The 19,356-nt window shown below is 35.9% G+C and overlaps 1 protein-coding gene across 1 annotated transcript; it reads left to right on the top strand.

Moving 5' to 3' along the window:
• Window positions 1–16,329: 16,329 nt before the first annotated feature.
• LOC122731327 (glyoxalase domain-containing protein 4-like) lies at window positions 16,330–17,574 on the top strand. Its single transcript, XM_043971360.1, is given in 2 exon segments — window positions 16,330–16,404; window positions 16,406–17,574. Coding segments are annotated over 2 exon segments (933 nt in total). The 3' UTR covers window positions 17,264–17,574.
• The last annotated feature ends 1,782 nt before the right edge of the window (window positions 17,575–19,356 follow it).

Below are 19,356 nucleotides of genomic sequence, written 5' to 3'. Positions count from 1 at the left end.
AAAGATATCACAAATATACAAACTTATATACAAACATGTGGGAGACATAATTCCCCAAACAGCTATATCACCTCAGTCCCTGGGGGAGATGGATTATTAGATTCATAATATAGTTCAGCTCTTATAGAGTCCAGTTCCACCTGCAAGTCCAAAAGCTCTTTCAAGGTGAGTCAAGATGAGTCATAATTTTTTCTTAGAGCTTGCTGACTAGAGCATCCTGCCTATAATACTGGATCGAAGCTTGCTAAGGCCCCTGAAAATGAGGACATACAACACAAAAGAGAAACAAATACTTCTAGGCTCGTTTCTTAAAACCCAGGTAAGAGAGAGGTATGCAAGGGAAGGAAGACCTTTTCCTCTCTCCCTTTCAGTTTGTGTTACCTATACTGTAAATGACAGTGAGAAGGAACAGAAAGAAAAGTATATAAGTCAGAAAGAGACAGACAAGATTTAAAGATGCAGCCTCCACCAATCAAAAGAGGCTGTCCTTCCATGATAGTAGGTCTGGCCATGCACAAGCAAACCCTCTGATGGATACGTCCACATTAGGTGATCTGGACATGCTCTAAAGGCAAGCCCTGTTGTGTAAGAATTCCACAGGATGGGCAGCCATAATTGGCTTTTTAACATGCCCTAATACAGAGAATACCCAGATCAATGAGCTTACATATTCCTTGTGTGAGAAAATAATGGGATTTAGCAGATACTCAAAGGCCCACCTGTAGATTAATCTAAACTGATCGAATTAAGTGAGAGTGATTGACTTTGCTGATTAGCCTGATTCAAGTTAATTAGATTGTAACCACACCTGGCTGGCCCTTAAGGAGGTAATGTTCTCAGAAGCTAAAGACTTTGAACTCAACTCGAGACCACCTTCAAGTCCAGTGAACCAATGGATTTAGATGATGTCTACCAATCAGCTTGAAGCAGGGTGTAAGGACCACCTCTGCACCAGACCTATCAAAAGCTTCCACACTCAGTTTGAGAGAGTTCATGGTTGAAGCAGGCTCATGGCTGAGGACTTGAGGAAGAACCAGACCAGGCCGGAACTCTAGGCTAGATAGGCCTTTTCTTAACTCCACGTGTTTTGTTTTTTTTTTCCTGATACCTAGTATGCTTTAATAAATGCTTAATGCCCAAAGACTGGTGCTAAAGCTTCTAATTTAAGGTCACCACACATTTAGATTTTAAACATCACACTTGGCATTTTGTAGACTATAACAAAGACACAGCTAGATTTGGGGGCATGGAATATGAGGATTAGGGAAATGTTATGGGAAAAGCTCAGGACTTGGAGACAGAAACTTAAATTTCAATTCAGACACAATCAGTTTCCACCTCTGACTCTGTTATGTACTAACAGTGTTATCTTGGTTTAATCATTTATTTGAAACATTTATTAAACTCTTGCTATGTACAGATCACCAGGTTATGTCCTGTGGTAATAGAAAGTTTAGGTAAGGTACTGCTGTTGCCCTCATGATGAAGTGATAAGAAACACAAATGTGAAAAGGGAAGAAAGGGGAAGGCAATAAGGACAAAGCATCTACTAGGTATCAGGTGCTGCCCTAAAAACTTTACTAATATTGAGGTAAAGGGAGGTTAAGTCAATTAACACAGGCAGCAAATTTCTGAGGCCTAATTTAAAAATAAATTCTTAGTCTCAGGCTTGGTGCTTTATCCACTGCCTCCCTTAGCTACTTCTGTTCAAATATAGACAATTCTCGGCAACTGAGTTTCTTAAGCAACAATGAGAGGCTTCATCTAGAGATCATTTATAAAGTCCCTTCTAGACCTAATACTTTGTCATTCAGGATGAACAAGTTCCCACTTCTAGCTATTATACAAACTTGATTTTGAGCTGCCCTCCTAAATATTCCATTGTTTAACTTCTGATGTCCCATTACCCCTTCAGCTGAGCAAACACATCTCTTTATAATTCTTTTCAATCCTTGATTCCTGTTGTATCCCTTTTTAGATAGCAAGTATCATTAGAGCAAGGAAAAACTTTTTTCCCCCTTTTCTTGTATCCCCAGCACTTAAAACAGTGCCTAGCACACAGTAGGGAGTTAATAAATGTTCATTGAATTGAATATGTTAATAAGCTATTCAATGGATAACTTGAAACTGAGATGGGATGAAACCTTTGCATTTTACATTGCTGAATAACAGGATATAAATGAATACATTTGAGAGGCATTAACAAAGTATAGTGCATAGAGAGCTGGACTATCAGAAAAAAAACAACAACATTGGGTTCAAGTCTTGACTCTGACAATTGCTGTCTACAAACCCCAGATATTCCACTTAATATCTCAATGCTTCAGGCAACTCCCAACAATCAATAATTGCAGAATGGTTTTTGATCATTATTATTAGAGTGAATTTCCTTAGGAAGAGCTTCCTAATAATACCCAGTTCTTGAATCACTGGACTAAATGCAAAGAACAATGCTGTTATTTTTCTTCCTTAATTCCAAAATGTTCTTTTAGAAATTTCAGAAATACTGATGGTATGTTAATATTTCTCTCTTTCTATAACCTTTCTGACATAAACTCTTTCCATTTAACATCATCTTTGACAATTGGGGATTTGAGGTGACATCTCAGGGTTGTTTTAATTTGCATTTTTCTTAATAGTGGTCACAGATTAGTCCTTTATAAGCCCATTAGTAGTTCTCAGTAGTTTTACTTCAAAAAAAGTTCAAATCTTTCCCCACATATAATTTCTTTTTATATTTTCAGCAATTCTGAGATGATCTTGGAAATCTCACCAGAGTTATTTGTTAGAAATAGTTTTATTTCTCACTTGAAAGTTTTAAATTGTATTTATTTTATCTTAAATATACTTAATATATTTTATCGAATATTTCCCAATTACATATGAAACAATTTGTCTATTTCTATCTATATAAATGTATATTTGTGTATATATATATATATGTAGGTATGTATATGTATATGTGTGTTTATATGTGTATATATGTACTTTTACATGTATATGTATGTGTATATATTTATGTGTGTGTGTATATATATATATATTAATTTGGAACTCAAAAATAAATATTTGAGTTCCAAATTGTTTTCCTCCTTCCTATCCTTCACTACTTTTTGAGGAGGAAAGCAATTTTATATTGATTACACATATAAAGTTATATAAAACATTTCATATAAAACATGTTTTAAAAGAAAATAGTCTAAAAGAAAATGAGAAAAAGAAAAGAAAAGTTATGCTCCAATCTGCATTCAGATTTCATCAGTTCTCTGTTGGGGAGAATAGTATTTTTCATCATGGATCTTTTGGAGTTATCTTAGTCCGTTATCTTGATCAAAGTAGGTAATTCATAGTTGATAATTCTTATAATATTGCTGTTATTGTGTACAATGGTCCTCTGTTTCTGCTAACTTCATATTGCATGAGTTCATATAAATCTTCCAAGGTTCGGTTTTGTTTTTTTTTGGTTTGTTTGTTTTTCTGTATCTTCATCATCATCTCTCGTAACACAATAGTATTCCATCAAAATTATATACCACAACTGGTTCAGCCATTGATCAATTGATGGACATCCCCTCAATTTCCACTTACATATAGGTCCTTTTTATTTTCTTAAAAAAAATCTTTTGGAGTTGCACACCTTGTAGTGATATTACTGGGTCAAAGAATATGCACAGTTTTATGGCACTTTGGGCTTAGTTTGTTAAAACTGCTCTCCAGAATGGTTGGATTAGTTCACAACTCCACCAACACTACATTTGTGTCCCAATTTTTACCCATTCACTCCAACATTTGTCATTTTCTTTTATGTCATGTTACCAATTTGATAAATGTGAGGTGGAATCTTAGAGTTGTTTTAATTTGCATTTTTCTAATCCACACTTAATTAGAGCATTTTAAAATTTCATTATTGGTAGCTTTTATATCTTCTAAAATTGTCTATCCATATCCTTTGCCTATCCACTAGGTAATGGCTCTTATTATTTTAGATAAATTGTGTTCAGTTCCCTATATATTTGAGAACTAAGGAATCTATCAGAGAAAAATCTTATAATTTTTCCCAGTTTCCTATTTTCCTTTTAATTTTGGTGGCATTGTTTGTGTATGTGTGTGTGTGTACAATTTTTTATTATTATTATTATTCCATGTAATCAAAATCACTTTACTTCCTCTGATTCTATTTCTTGTTTGGTTATAAACTCTTCTCTTGTCCATAGATCTGAAAGTGACATTTGTATATGACATTGGAATTAATTAAAAAATATTTAATAGAATTCATTTGTAAAACCATCAGGTCTTAGGAATTTTTTGTCTTTTAAAAATCATTGATAGACTTTTTTTTTTTTTTTGTGGGGCAATGAGGGTTAAGTGCCCAAGGTCACACAGTTAGTAAGTGTCAAGTGTCTGAGGCCGGATTTGAACTCTGGTCCTCCTGATTCCAGGGCCAGTACTTTCACTGTACCACCTAGCTACCCCCATTGATAACCTTTTAATTTCCTTTTTTCTAAGATAGGGTTAAATATCTTATTTCCTCTTCTGTTAATTTATGCAAGTTAATTTTTAAAATAATAATCCATTTTGCATCAGATTAACTGAAATATAATTCGGCTAAATAACTCCTAATGATTGCTTGAATTTTATATTTAACCATTATGCATTAACCATTTTAATTTTTGATACTAGTGATTTGGTTTTCTTCTTTTTTGGTAAAAAATTTTAACAATGATTTATTTATCGTTTGCATAAAAATCTTGTAAACTTATTTCTTTGTTCAATGGTTTTCTTATATTCAATTATCTTAATATATATTTTATTTTTGAGATTTCCATTGTGGTGTGTAATTTGGGATTTTTAATTTCTTCTTTTTCTATTTATTTATTTTTTTAATTTCAGAAACATGCCTTATTCATTGATTTGCTCTTTCTTTTACTGATTTATACCTTAAGACATATACATTTTCACCTAAGTACTGTTTTGGCTTTATCCCTCAAAATTTGGTATGTTGTCTAATTGTTGTCATTCTCTATTGAAAATATTGAATGTTTCTATGATTTGCTCTTTGACACATTCATTCTTCAGTGTTAGATTATATAGTATTTGATTAATTTTTAGCCCATGCTTCTAAGGTCCTTTATTAAATGTATTTTTTACACATTATGGCCTAAAATGGGTGCTTTTATTTACACTAACTCTTTTTTTTTGGTCCTGGCAAATTATTGAAAATTGAGGTGATTCCCATCAAATGGTGAATGTGTGAACAAGTTGAGACATATGAATGTAATAGAATACTATTGTTCTATGAGAAATGATGAGCAGGATGGTCTCTGAAAAAACTTGGGAAGGTTTTATGAACTGATACACAGTAAAGCGAGCAGAACTAAGAGAATATTTTATACAGTAATAGCAATATTGTACTATGATCAAATGTGAATTAATTAGCTATTAGCAGTACAACGATGTGAGACAATTCCAAAGCATTTATGATGAAAAGGATTATCCACCCACAGAGAAGGAAATAACAGAGTCCCAATGTAAATCAAGGCATATTTTAAAACTTCATTTCTTCTTGAAATTCTTTTTCTGTACTTTCTTTTGCAACATGGCTTGTACAGAAATATTTTTTGTATGACTGCACCTTTATCAAATTGTTTGCATTTTCAGGAACAAGGTAAATGAGGAATAAAAAGAGAATTTGGAACTCAAAATTTAAAGAAAAAGATGTTTAAAATAGTTTTTACTTATAATTAAAAAAATTAAACCTAAAAATGTAAAACAAAAGTAAATAAAGATGAGCTCTGTTACTGATGTGTATGTGTAAGGGGGAGAGGAGGGTACAGTCTCAAGCCTTAGGCTTGTTTGCACTGATATGTATATATGTATGCATACACACACACACACACACACACACACACACACACACACATATGAGCTGATTCTGGGAATTTAGCAGTTTTGGTTGCTTCCAAAGAGGTATGATCTGGGGAGAGGTTTGGTCACTGTTCCCCTGATTTGCACTCGGATCCTTGGGCCCCTGATTCCTTGGCATTGCAATTAATATTGCTCTTCAGGGTCTATGATCCCTTATAACTAAAAATGATATTGCCCTTAGGGCTTCCACTCCCTCTAACGTTAAAGTGATCCTCTTTGCTCTTGAACTATGACCCAAAAGAGGCTATAGAGAAAGGAGTTGAAAAGCAGCTCTATGCTTTTTTCCCCTTGTCCAGTGGCAACACAGGGGTCTCCATAATCTCTTTCTTACCAGTTAAAAGTCTCTTTATTGTCTCTGGCTTGGAGCCCCAAAGCTGCTGCTACTTCCATCACTAGCACCTAGTTCCACTAATGGTGTTTTATCTACAGGAGTTCATTTGGAATGTATTTTGCCATATAGTATAAAAATAACAGCTTAACCTGACTTTTCTATATTTTTGTACCAATAATACAATTCTTAATTTGAGTTGCTTTTAAAATGTTTCCGTAGATAAGGCAGATTTTTGGTAGAGTGGTTGGATACTGAGGTATTTAATTGTTCCTTCTAATTTAATGAGCTATCCTTTCAGGATTCTATGTAAATAAAAGATCCTGATATCTATGATATATAACTCATTTATCATTTTGAGGTCTTTCTTTGACCCCTTTGGTTAGGGATAGCAAACACAGAATCTGCCACTAACCCTTTCACCTTAAGTATTCCTCTTACTATATGATTTAATTTATTTACTATTGCATTATTTATAAATGTTTTAGGCACTCGGAGTTAGGCAACTAGGTTCCAGGTCTTGTCCCCAGGCTCATATCCCATCCAGTTTATAAGATAATAGAGTACTTCCCATTTGTAATTGCATTTGAAAATAAACTAGATCAAATCCTAAAATGAATTGCACTTTTCTCCTGGACTAACATAGGAAGATTTCTTTTTTCTTGGTCATTATTGGTGAGAGGAAAAAAATATATATATAGTGAAATAGAGACTAGATTTTGTGAGAATTATAGTTGTTCAGTTATCATGTTAATTACTTTGATTGTGGGAAAGAGGAAAGCCTAGAGGAATAAATGAATCAGATATAGTAAATAGGTAGTCAGAACTATTCCCCATCCAATTAAGAAGTTTTTTTTTTTTTTTTTTTTGCCCTGGAAACTAGTAATTTTGAGTTGTGCCTTATAGACTATTTACTATTTTTAAATATGGTTGTCAGAAACTTACATCCAAGGTAGAAGGATAGCTTAGTACTGTGCATCATGCGTACTGAATATTCTCATGTTACTGGGAATGAAAATCATAGTTGACAGAAAAAGAGAGGTTTTATGTGAAATAATGAATTTCATATTGTGCATAAATTTTCTTGAAGGAAAGAACGTCTCAGGTATCCTGAGTAGGCAAGCATTTTTATAGTATTTTTTTCCTGTTACATGTAAAAATATTTTTCAACTTTTGTTTTGTTTTGTTTTGGGTTTTTTGTTTGTTTTGTGGTGGGGCAATGAGGGTTAAGTGACTTGCCCAAGGTTACACAGCTAGTAAGTATCAAGTGTCTGAGGCTGGTTTTGAACTCAAGTCCTCCTGAATCAAGGGCCACTGCTTTATTCACTGCGCCACCTAGCTGCCCCCATCAATCTTTGTTTTTATAAGATTTTGAGTTCCAAAATTTTCTCCCTCTGTCTCTTTCCTCCCACCTCCCCAAGATAGCAAGCAATCTGAATTAGGTTTAATATATATATAAAATCACATTAAACATTTCCACATTAGTCATGTTGTGAAAGAAGAATCAGAATGAAAGGGAAAAAGCTCAAGAAAGAAAAAAAAAAAGGAAAAATGGTATGGTTCAATCTACATTTAGATTCCAAATTTCTTTTTTCTGGGTATGGAGAACATTTTTCATGAATCCTTTGGAATTGTCTTGGATTATTGTGTTGCTAAGAAGAGCTGTCTATAAAAGTTGATTATCATACAATATTGCTGTTAATTTGTACAGTGTTCTCCTGGTTCTTTTCACTTCATTCAGCAGCAGTTCTTTTAATTCATTCAAGGTTTTTCAGAAATCTATCTAGGTAAGTATTTTTAATAGTACAAGTATTATTAGATGTTTAGGATAGGTCTTATTTAGAAGCTAATTTAGAGAGGAGTAGTCAGTCTTGATTGGAAGCCAGGTAGAAGTTTCTTGACTGCAGTAGGGAAGGGGGTGAAGGGTGGGGATGGATGAGGAGACAGAGAATGTGTGGAAGTTATAAACAAGTACATTTAAGCTTAAGGAAAAGAAAAACTTGATAAAATTTGGAGATGTCAAAGTATAATGTGCTTCTTTAAGAGGATTGGGGTAAGGGGCAGATAGGTGGCACAGTGGATAGAGCATTAGCCCTGGATTCAGGAGTACCTGAGTTCAAATCTGGCCTCAAACACTTAACACTTACTAGCTGTGTGACCCTGGGGAAGTCACTTAACCCCAACTGCCTCACCAAAAAAAAAAAAAAAAAGAGAGAGAGAGTATTGGGGTAAATTTTAGAGAAGACTTTTATTTGAGTAGATGTTGAACTAGATAACATTGGGAACTTTCCAGGCCTACAATTCTGTGACTATGACTACATTTATCCTTATTCAATTTCATGTTATTCAATTCGATCCAGTGTTTCAATCTGCCATGAACTTTTAAAATGTAGCCTCAGACATCCATTGTGGAGTTATTCCTCTTAGGTTGCTTTCATCTTCAAATCTGATAAGTATTCCAGCTGTTTGGCATCATGCACACATTATATAAACTTGGACGAACAAAAACTATATGTGTATATATATATATATTTATACATGTTTTATTGTTTCTGCTTTTTCAAACTCTAAACTACTTCAAATTATTATACATATAAATATTATATAAGTATTTATTTATATACATACATACACATGCATATATACATAGTCCTATAGAAATTCTTCCAAGTTGAAATTACATATAAATATTTTGCTAAAATCTAAACTGGGTGAATATAATGCAAAATAATTGCAATAATTAAAAACACCATTGATTAGCATCTGACTTCAATGTAAATACAATGATCAATTTTGTCTCCAGTAGACAGAGATAAAATAGTCTCCTCAACTACTTAGAAAAATGGAGAACTCTGGTTAGGGAATGTTGCATATCATATCAGGCATAGTCATGTGTTTTTTTCTTTTCTTTGTTAAAGGGAAAGTTTCATGGGAATAGGGAGGGGATTATTTTGGGAAGTAAGCATCATATAAAGAACAAAAAAATTCCCCTTAAAAACACTTTAAATTTACATGTAAGACTAGAAATATATATACATACACACATCATATATGTATGTATTTACATATATTATGTATGGCTATATATTCATATGTATATGTATAACTGTATGTATGTGTACACACACATATACTTAGACATGCTATAAATGTGTATGCATGTATACATACATGTATTATGTGTGGATATATTCATGTATAAATGTGTGTAAATGTGCATGTGTATGTATGTACACATGTATATGTATGCATATGTATGAATATATATGTGTATATGTGTGAAGATACATACACACATACATACATATATACATACATACACACATTGTCCTAATTAACTAGCCTAGCATTCCTATGAAAATGGGGGGCGTAGTTTGGTTTGGCATGATCTATTCTAGAAGAAATCATTTATGTGATCACCATTTTGTTTTCTAGGTATCTATTCACCTACCTTCGATAATGTATAATTTTTGGAAGAATCTAATTGTTCAACATTTTCTAAATTCCACTCTCATTTTTTAATCTGGTCAACATTTACTTTTCTCTAGGCATTAGGTATCTCTTTTTTTTCTCTTTGGTTTTTTAATAATAATTTATAGTAATTCACTAATCACATTGGTTACTTGTTTCATTTCCCTGAGAAATAATTGATTTGGGTCTGACTTGATGACTTGAATTCAAGGAGAACAGTTTTTTTTTTTTTTTTTCCTGCTTACCTTATGTAGTTTAGATTTGTTTTTTATTTGTTGGGGCAATGAGGGTTAAGTGACTTGCCCAGGGTCACACAGCTAGTAAGTGTCAAGTGTCTGAGGCCAGATTTGAACTCAGGTCCTCCTGAATCCAGGGCTAGTGCTTTATCCACTGCACCACCTAGCTGCCCTTGTAGCTTAGATTTCAACTTACCATAAGCTTTTTGTTGTTATTGCTTTGTGTTTCCAGAGAAGTAGAGTTGAATGATTCTGACTTTGGTTCCATTCTCTTTTATCTTCTTCCACTCCATATAGTTGTCTTATCCTCCCTTGGATCCCTTTCTGCTCCAATAATATGATTTTTAAAATCAAATTTGTTTTGCTTTTTCTGCCCTGTTTCATTTAGTACTATAAATAAGCTGCTATAGGATAGAGCCATCATTTCTGTATCCATTTCTATCATTACTTCTATCTTCTATGCATGTTTTATTAAAACAATAAATAGCAAAGCATTTAAAGTGTTTGATGAATTTCTTCTGTATCTTCATTATTTACTTTGGAAAGCTTCTCACTTTCATCTTCATATCGTTTCAGTTTGTGACTCCAGAACTTCATTTTGGAGAGCTTCCCAATATTCTAGCCATTGTTACTCTGGATCCTTTTGTAGCTGCCCTCCACAAATACAATGAGTATGCCAGACCATGTTTGGCTTTCCTTTTCTTTTGTATCACACATTGCTAACTGGAATGTTCACTTTTCCCATCTTCCCCACCTGCCAACACAGTCCATAAAGTTCCTATCATTTCTGTTTCAATAGCAACCTATTCTGTGTGAACAAGAATATAGTGTAGAATTATAGTTGGTTGCATCATATTGTTGGTTGCTATATCATAATTACTATCAACACAATGTAAACAGGAACTGTTGGGATTTTGATCTATATTAACCTACCTCAGAAAACAGTAGTGGACAATGGTGAATATGGAAAGTTATGGATGATGTTGACATCCAAAACAGATTAACACAGGAATGCAAGGAGTAATAGTATAGTGCCATGTTTAGAAATCAAAGAGCTTTGAAAGTGAATACATTATTCTGATAATTTCTGCTTGGGCGGAATAAAATATTTCAATAAATATTTGGCAGGGTGGGTGCAGCTAGGCAGAACAAAGGATAAAGCATTGGCCCTGGATTCAGGAGTACCTGAGTTTGTCCTCAGACGCTTTACACTTACTAGCTGTGTGACCTTGGGCAAGTCACTTAACTCTCATTGCACTTGCACTGCAAAAACAAAGAAACAAAAATATATATTTGTTCCTGCTGTTTGGCCTGGCCATTGGTGATATGTTTTTGTCCTAAAGAGACTCAGTTTTCTATAGAACTTGAAAATCTTCTGGAACACCCAAAAAACCCCTCTTATTCTTGGGAACTCTTCTGGGACAAGAGAGATGGATATATCTTTGAAGAGGTCCTGAGCTTACTGGTAAGCAAATCGCCTTGATGTTGTTGCGATACTTTTTGTTACCTTTTTTATTGAGTTCCTAGAAAAAAAATCCATAACCTTGGGCACAACAGCTAATAGTGAACAAAGAAACCTTTTGGCTTCTACTAAGCTCATCCAATGACCAAAGCTAAGCCCTTCTCCATGTAATTTTCTATCTTTCAGGAAAACACAGTGGGGAAGGTTAGGTAGTCTCTAGAGAGATGATTCATTTGTGTTCTCATGTACATAAAATGTATAAAATTACTAAAAGAGGCCATGAAATCTGCACATTGAGGAAGATTTTAGAATATATAAGTATTTGAATAAGAATGCCTCTAAGTGATGAATGTTATTGCTGTGTGTATCTAAAAGAAAGCTGCAGTGGCACATTTGCCATTCATTTCCATACAATTTGTTAAGTTATTACCTATTTGGAATATTACCCACTTTTCTTCATGTACATCATAAAAATTTATGATGTATACCCTTCAAGTGCTTATGTATAAAAGCACGAATAACAATAGAAGTATGATTTGCGATGGGGCTAAGCGTTACATCTTCATTTTTAATTACTTTTTTTTCTTGTCAATGAACTCAGTAAAACATAAAGAGTCTTTAACTGCTGAAGAACAGAGATTGATGAGCTGCATATTAATATATAACTATCCCATATACTATTAATCAGAATCCTTATAGTCACCTTGTTTTTACTCAGAGTCCCCCTCAGGACTTGGGCTCAGATTTATTGGGGGTTCTTAGTGATGGCTTACATCACACCATCAACTGTCTTGCTTAGGTGGTTTACATTCTCTCAGAGAGAATGAAAGAGCTAGGAATGTTCTGTGTCCTCTGTGACATTATTTATCAGAGGCATCTAGGTGGCACGATGGATAGAACACTGACTGTGATGTTGGGAAGACCTGAGTTCAAATATTACCGGAGACTCTTACTAGCTGGGCAAGTCACTTAACCACAATTGCCTTAAACATTCAGGACAATTACAAGTCATCCTGATGTATACCTCGCCAGTGGACACAGATGGCTGTGGAGGAGACAGTGAGGTTGGTGACCTTTCACAGCCCTCCCTCACTTAAATTCAATTCAGTGCAAGTCATAACCCTCAATGTCATGGTCCTCTTCGAGATGGAAGGAAAAACAACAATATTAGTTATCATAGTTGGCTAGCATACTAGTATGCTCAAGAATCATATGTAATTCATTAATGTACCATCACATGATGTTTCATTTTGTGATACAAAATATAATGTGATGTACTCTTCTCCTGATAACGAATCTAGTTTAATGAAGCAAATGCTTGACAGACTGGAGTAGGAGGGGTGAGGAGAGGAAGAAGGTTGCTATTAGGAGGTTTGCATTTTTTAAAAAACAAGGAAGTCAAAAAATAATATTAAAAAGAAGTATCTTAAATACATAAAATATCTCCTCCAAATAAGTAGAATATTGAGTTTATTTGTTTATTCAAACTGTAATTTGTGCATGGCATATGCATATGGTAGAAGTCAAAGCTGGATAATGTGAAAATAATCTTGTACTAGAATACTAAGGAAGTTCACAAACCATGACACCATGAAGCTTGACTTTAAGGACCACCTTCCAGCTGTTCAAAGAAGTCGTCCTCACAGAGTGTGCTTAGAAAAGTCAGCAAATGATGCATACTTCTTGTGTCCCTGGAGAGCTCTGAAATGACACGCTCTCATTCCTTCAATAGAGCATTTAACCTCTTACAGCATTCCCATTCTGCCTTCCTCTGAAATCAGCCCACACAAATAGTGTTTCAATCCTGAGCCCAGAAAAAAATGGAAGGTATAGAACCTTTTAATGTGTGCATGTCAACTACTTCATCTATATGCCCAAGTAGGCATATGCCAATATGAAATAATAGACTCTTAAACAGAGAGGAAAAATGAGACAGCACCATGAATCTTCCCAATGATTCAAGTCTCTTGAGTCAACCTTCATATATACCTTTGCTTAGAACTCCAGTTAATTATAATGCTATTTCCTTAAAACCTGTGTAAGAGTGAGATTGGTGTCAAGACAGGGTAAAAATTGAATATACACCAGTCTTTTCATCCAAGTTCTATCCCATCTATCCTCCAAGCCTTATGAGGATCCAAGAAAAAAACATTATACAAGCACATTATTACATGTGACTACTTATTAATCTTAGCACAAATGTCAAAATGAATGAGTTTGAAATCCAATTCCTTCACATCCTATATTCAACCAAAAAGATTTCAATTAGCTTTCAATTAGTCTTTTCACTACCAAAGTACTTTCAGTGGGGCTTATTTTGAGGGACATTATTGTTCTTTAACACAGGTCACATTTTCTCAACTTGGATTGAAAGTATTTTTTAAAGAAGTTTTGCAGATATATTAAATTGAATATTTAAACACATAAGGCCCAGATGTCATTACTGAATCAATTAATCAAAAGTTTAAACTAGGTGTGAACAAATCCTTCATTAATTTAGAAGAACTGACATGCTTTTATCATGGAAAAAGACAGATGATGATACGTAATAAATATCTTGTGATTGTTTTAAGAATCAGATATACCTCTGGGCATATGTATACCAAAGCAAGACAACTTTAAATTGTTCATTCAAGTAGTAGGACAGTGCATGGGTGGAATCTAATATTGAAGGACTCCTGAGTAGAATATGGGATTTTTGGGGTTGAGGTAATTCCAGTATCCATAGCCCTCCTCCTACCCATTGACCAGATGGTGACCTTGAGCATATGATGGTTGTAAGATTTGGAGTTCAAAATTCCTTCAATAGCCATAGTCCTTGAAAAATAGTGAATAATGGCAGTAGTTTCACAAAGAGCTGAGATACAAATTGAGGATTAGCTAAATCTAGTAGGAAAGCATTTTTAGGACCCTACCATGTCATAGATTTTAAAACCTATAATTTATAGATAAGCTTATTGTAGTATTTAATAAAATCATAGATTTAAGGCAGAAGGGAACCTCAGAAACCATCAAATCCAAATCACTATAGTTTACACATAAGGAAAATGAGATGGGCATAGGTTAAATAACTTGCCCAGGGTCACATTGTAACCATCTGAATTAGGATTTTATCCCAGGTCTTCCTGACTTCAAGTATTTTATCCACTGGGCCACCCAGTTGTGTCATCAGGTACTCCTTCCAGTGGTAAAGAGTGCAGACACCATCTAATTCTACCTCTTGTTGAACAAGAATTCTATCTACAGAGATTTTCAGGGGCAGAGCCAAAATGGCAGGGTAGAGAAAGCATTCAACTGAACTTTCCCAACATTCCCCTCCAAATATCTTATAATGACTCAGGTAGAATTCTGGAATGACAGAGCTAACAAAAGGTCAAAGTAAGATATGTGTCCAGCACAAGGCATATTGGGAAGTTGGAAGTAGAGATCTGCGATTGGAGGTGGAGGCTAGTCCAGACTCCATGTGGATGAAACACCAGTGGTGGAACTAGGTGGTGGCAACAGAAGTCGCAACAGCTTTGTGAGTTCTGAAGCTGGAGATAGTAAGGGGATCTGTCAACTGATCAGAAAGAGATTTCTGAAAACTCCTTCTAGCACCAGACCCAGGACCAGATTCCATTTTAAAATTCTATTAACTATACCTATTTCTGGATCATAGCTCAAGTGCAGGAAGGAATGTTTTCACTTAATCTGGAGTGGAAACACTGAGAGTAAATATCACTCCCAGCTCCAAGGGAACAGGGGCCCAGAGGAGCAGTACTTATTATTGTCTTAAGGGATCAGGGGTCATTCTTGAGTAAGGACCAGAATGAAGACCAGGAGAGTAGTGATCATACATCTCCCCAGATCACAGAACTTTAGAAGTACTGAAAATTTTCCAAATCCTAGAACTCATTCTGGAAACAATAGTATGAGAAAGTCTGAAGTTTGACATGGTGACTGTCTACTCACCATGCCAGGAAATGGCATTAGGAGCTGGTTTTATGGAAAAAATAGATAAACCATTGATTAATTTGATTTTTAAAAAGGAAGAAAACCAAATTAAAAGGTTTGGGTTTTTTTGTTTTGTTTTGTTTTTAGTGAGGCAATTAGGGGTTAAGTGACTTGCCCAGGGTCACACAGCTAGTAAGTGTTAAGTGTCTGAGGCCGGATTTGAACTCAGGTACTCCTGACTCCAGACCTGGTGCTCTATCCACTGCACCACCTAGCTGCCCCCCAAATTAAAAGTATTCAAAAAGAAAAGAGTCAATGAACTACCAAAAAAGAGGAAATTAAAGCAATTATTAGGAGGTATTTTGCCAAATTATATGCGAGTAAAACTGACAACCTAAGTGAAATGAATGAATATTTACAAAAGTATAAACTGCTTAGATTAGCAGAAGAGGTAATAAAATACTTAAACCTATTTTTAAAAAACAAACAAACAAGCTATCACTGAACTCCCTAAGAAAATACCTCCAGGACCAGATCGATTCAAACATTTAAGGAATAATTCCAATATTGTATAAACTATTTGAAACAAAATAGGTAAAGGAGTCTTATGAAATTCCTTTTATGATGCAAATACTGTTTCGATACCTAAATCTGGGGGAGCAAAACCAGAGAAAAAACTACAGGCTAATTTCCTCAATGAATATTGAAAAAATTTATGTAAAAGGCTAGCAAGATGATTAAAGTGTCATTTTACAAAAATAATACACTATGATTTCTACCAGGAATTCAAAGCTTATTCAGTATTATGAAAATTATCAGCATAATTGACATCAATAACAAAAACAACAAAAGCCATATGATTATATCAATAGATACAGAAAAAGCCTTTGACAAAATACAATACCATTCCTATTAAAACACTATAGAGCAGGGGCCCGAGAAGGCGCGGCGCCCGCCCTCAGGAACACACGGAGATGGCGGAGGCGGAGGCGGCGGAGGCGGCGGCGGCGACGGCCTCACGGCGCGCGCTGCACTTCGTGTTCAAAGTTGGGCAACCGCTTCCAGACAGCGCGCTTCTACCGGGACCTGCTGGGGATGAAGATCCTTCAGCGTGAGGAATTTGAGGAAGGCTGCAAGGCTTCCTGTAATGGGCCTTATGATGGGAAGTGGAGTAAAACCATGGTGGGCTACGGGCCCGAGGACAATCACTTCGTGGCAGAGCTGACCTACAACTATGGCATTGGTGACTATCACCTCGGAAACGACTTCCTGGGCCTCACACTTTTCTCCAGCCAGGCCGTCACAAACGCCAAGAAGTCTGAGTGGCCGCTCCGTGAGGTTGCTGAGGGAGTGTTTGAAACTGAAGCCCCAGGAGGCTACAAGTTCTTTTTAAAGAACCACAGTCAGCCCCCCTCAGACCCAGTGCTGAAAGTGACCTTGGCGGTCTCTGACCTGAGCACTTCCCTCCACTACTGGTCGGACCTGCTGGGGATGAGGGTTTATGAAAAGGATGAGGAGCAGCAAAGGGCCCTGCTGGGCTATGCAGACAACCAGTGCAAGCTGGAGTTGCAGGGCATCAAGGGAGCAGTGGATCATGGGTCAGCCTTTGGGAGGATTGCTTTCTCCTGTCCAAAGAAAGAGTTACCAGACATAGAAGCATTGATGAAAAAGGAGAACCAGAAGATTCTGACCCCCCTGGTCAGTCTGGACACACCTGGGAAAGCCACAGTCCAAGTGGTTATTCTGGCGGACCCTGATGGACACGAAATTTGTTTTGTGGGCGATGAAGCATTTCGAGAACTTTCTAAGATAGATTCAAATGGGGACAAATTGTTGGATGCCGCGATGGCAGCAGACAGAAGTGATGAGTGGTTTGCTAAACACAAAATACAGAAGCCTTCTGGATAATGGAAGACATCATTGAACAAAGACTTGTGCTGTTCATCCCGATTCCCATCCTGCACTAGAGCTGTGGTGATTTCAAGGGCTCCTCTTCTTTGGGGAGCCCAGGAGCATAGCCTAGGATTGCCTTTTGGGGGAGGGGAAACAGCCTTAATACAGTTTAAATTCCAGATCTTTAAAGTCATCTCCTCCTTTCCTATGCTGACCATCTCAATCACAGATTCAAGCAGCCCTCCTTGTTGGTCTGAATGTGTTACTGGTGGCACGGGCTCTGCTCACGATTTGCTGGTACTTTAGAAATAGTGGCTTTCCCCAAGAACTGGAACAGACACCTACCCACCTGGGCAGAAGGCAGATGCCAGGGCCTGCTGGTAGAGCTCTGCATCGTGACTGATATAATGGTCAAATCAGATCCATAAGCAAGGAAGAACATAGGTTAACCACCCCCCAAAAGAACACCAAAGTCATAAGCTGCTGTTGAGTAGATAGTTCATGAATGGGAGGTGGAGAAGGGATGGAGAATTTGGGGCCTTGAACCCAAGGGTCAGGTTATTTAGTCTGTCTACCTCTTTACTTTTCAAACTTGTGGGGGCCAGGGAGGAAAATGCAGTGCTGTTCTTACTAGATTGCTTGAAATAATTTAAATGGTCCCGACTTTAAATTATTTTCCCCTATGATTTCTGTTCTGTTTATTGAGTTTGGAGATTTTATTTAACTAATTGATCGGTTGACTGGGGTTGGCTTTGTCCATTTCAAAAAGAAGAAAATTCCTTCAAATATATATTATAGTGTGCTTATAATAATAAATAGATCTGACTCTTAGGTTCCAGAATTAAAGCAGTGATGGGTTAATTACTTTAGTGAAGCTCTAGAATGGGGTTGGGGAGGGCTGACTCCAAAGAGACCAATCCTAGAAACACACGTTGATATTTATATTGTGAGCCCTTACTCCCCATCCAGAGCTGGGCTTTGTTTTGTTTTGCTAGGCAATGAGAGCTGGGTAACTTGCCCAGGGTCACACAGCTAGTGTCAGGTATTTGAGGCCAGATTTGAACTCGGGTTCTCTTGAATCCAGGGCCTGTGTTTTATCCACTGCGCCAATTAGCTGTCCCTCCAGAGCTGGGATTTTAAGAGAGAACCCTGGCCAGATAGCACCTTAACTCTGTTTTTGAATGTCATTAGCCCTGGGAAGATTTTTTACTCATCCCTGCAAGTCCTAATGTGTATACATGTCAACTGAATTACAGAATTGTGATCTTGAAGTTCTCCAAGCATTCAGAAAACAGTTGAGAAATCAGACTTTTTTCCAGAAGAGATTGTACATTTTCTTCCTTTCCCAGTGTATAATGCTGAATCTAAGGTGATTTGTTACTTCTTCTGCTTAATGATTAGATTGTTTTCTGTGGAAAAAAATTGTTTACATAGACCTTGAATGATCAAATAAACTTCTTTCTCAGTGAAAACAAAACAAAACAAAACAAAACAAAACAAAACACTATAAAGCATAGTAATCAGTTTCTTAAAATGATAAATATATCTATCTAAAACCAAGTGCAAACAATATCTGTAATATAGATAAACTTGATACCTGTCCAGCAAGATTAAGAGTGAAGCAAGGTGGGGCGGCTAGGTGGCACAGTGGATAAAGTACTGGCCCTGGATTCAGGAGTACCTGAGTTCAAATCCGGCCTCAGACACTTGACACTTACTAGCTGTGTGACCCTGGGCAAGTCACTTAACCTCCATTGCCCTGCAAAAAAAAAAAAAAAAGAGTGAAGCAAGGGTGTCCATTATCACCACTCATTCAATATTGTACTAAAACTGCCAGCTATAGAAATAAGATAAGAGAAAGGAATTAAAGGAATAAAAATATGCAATGAGGAAACAAAATTACCATTCTTTGCAGATAATATGATAGTATACTTAGAGAATCCAAAAGAATCAAATAAAAATCAATCGAAATAATTGACAACTTCAGGAAAGTTTAAGGATGTAAAATAAACCCATATAAATCATCAACATTTCTATGTACTAAAAAAAGAAAAAAAAAAGGAGAGTAAAATTTCACTTAAAATAATGGCAGATAATATAAAATATTT

The sequence above is a fragment of the Dromiciops gliroides genome, chromosome 6 (assembly GCF_019393635.1).
Source record: "Dromiciops gliroides isolate mDroGli1 chromosome 6, mDroGli1.pri, whole genome shotgun sequence".
Classification (NCBI taxonomy): Eukaryota; Metazoa; Chordata; class Mammalia; order Microbiotheria; family Microbiotheriidae; genus Dromiciops; species Dromiciops gliroides.
The sequence above is the reverse complement of the archived record's forward strand: the minus strand, read 5'-3'. Positions and strand labels throughout refer to the sequence as shown.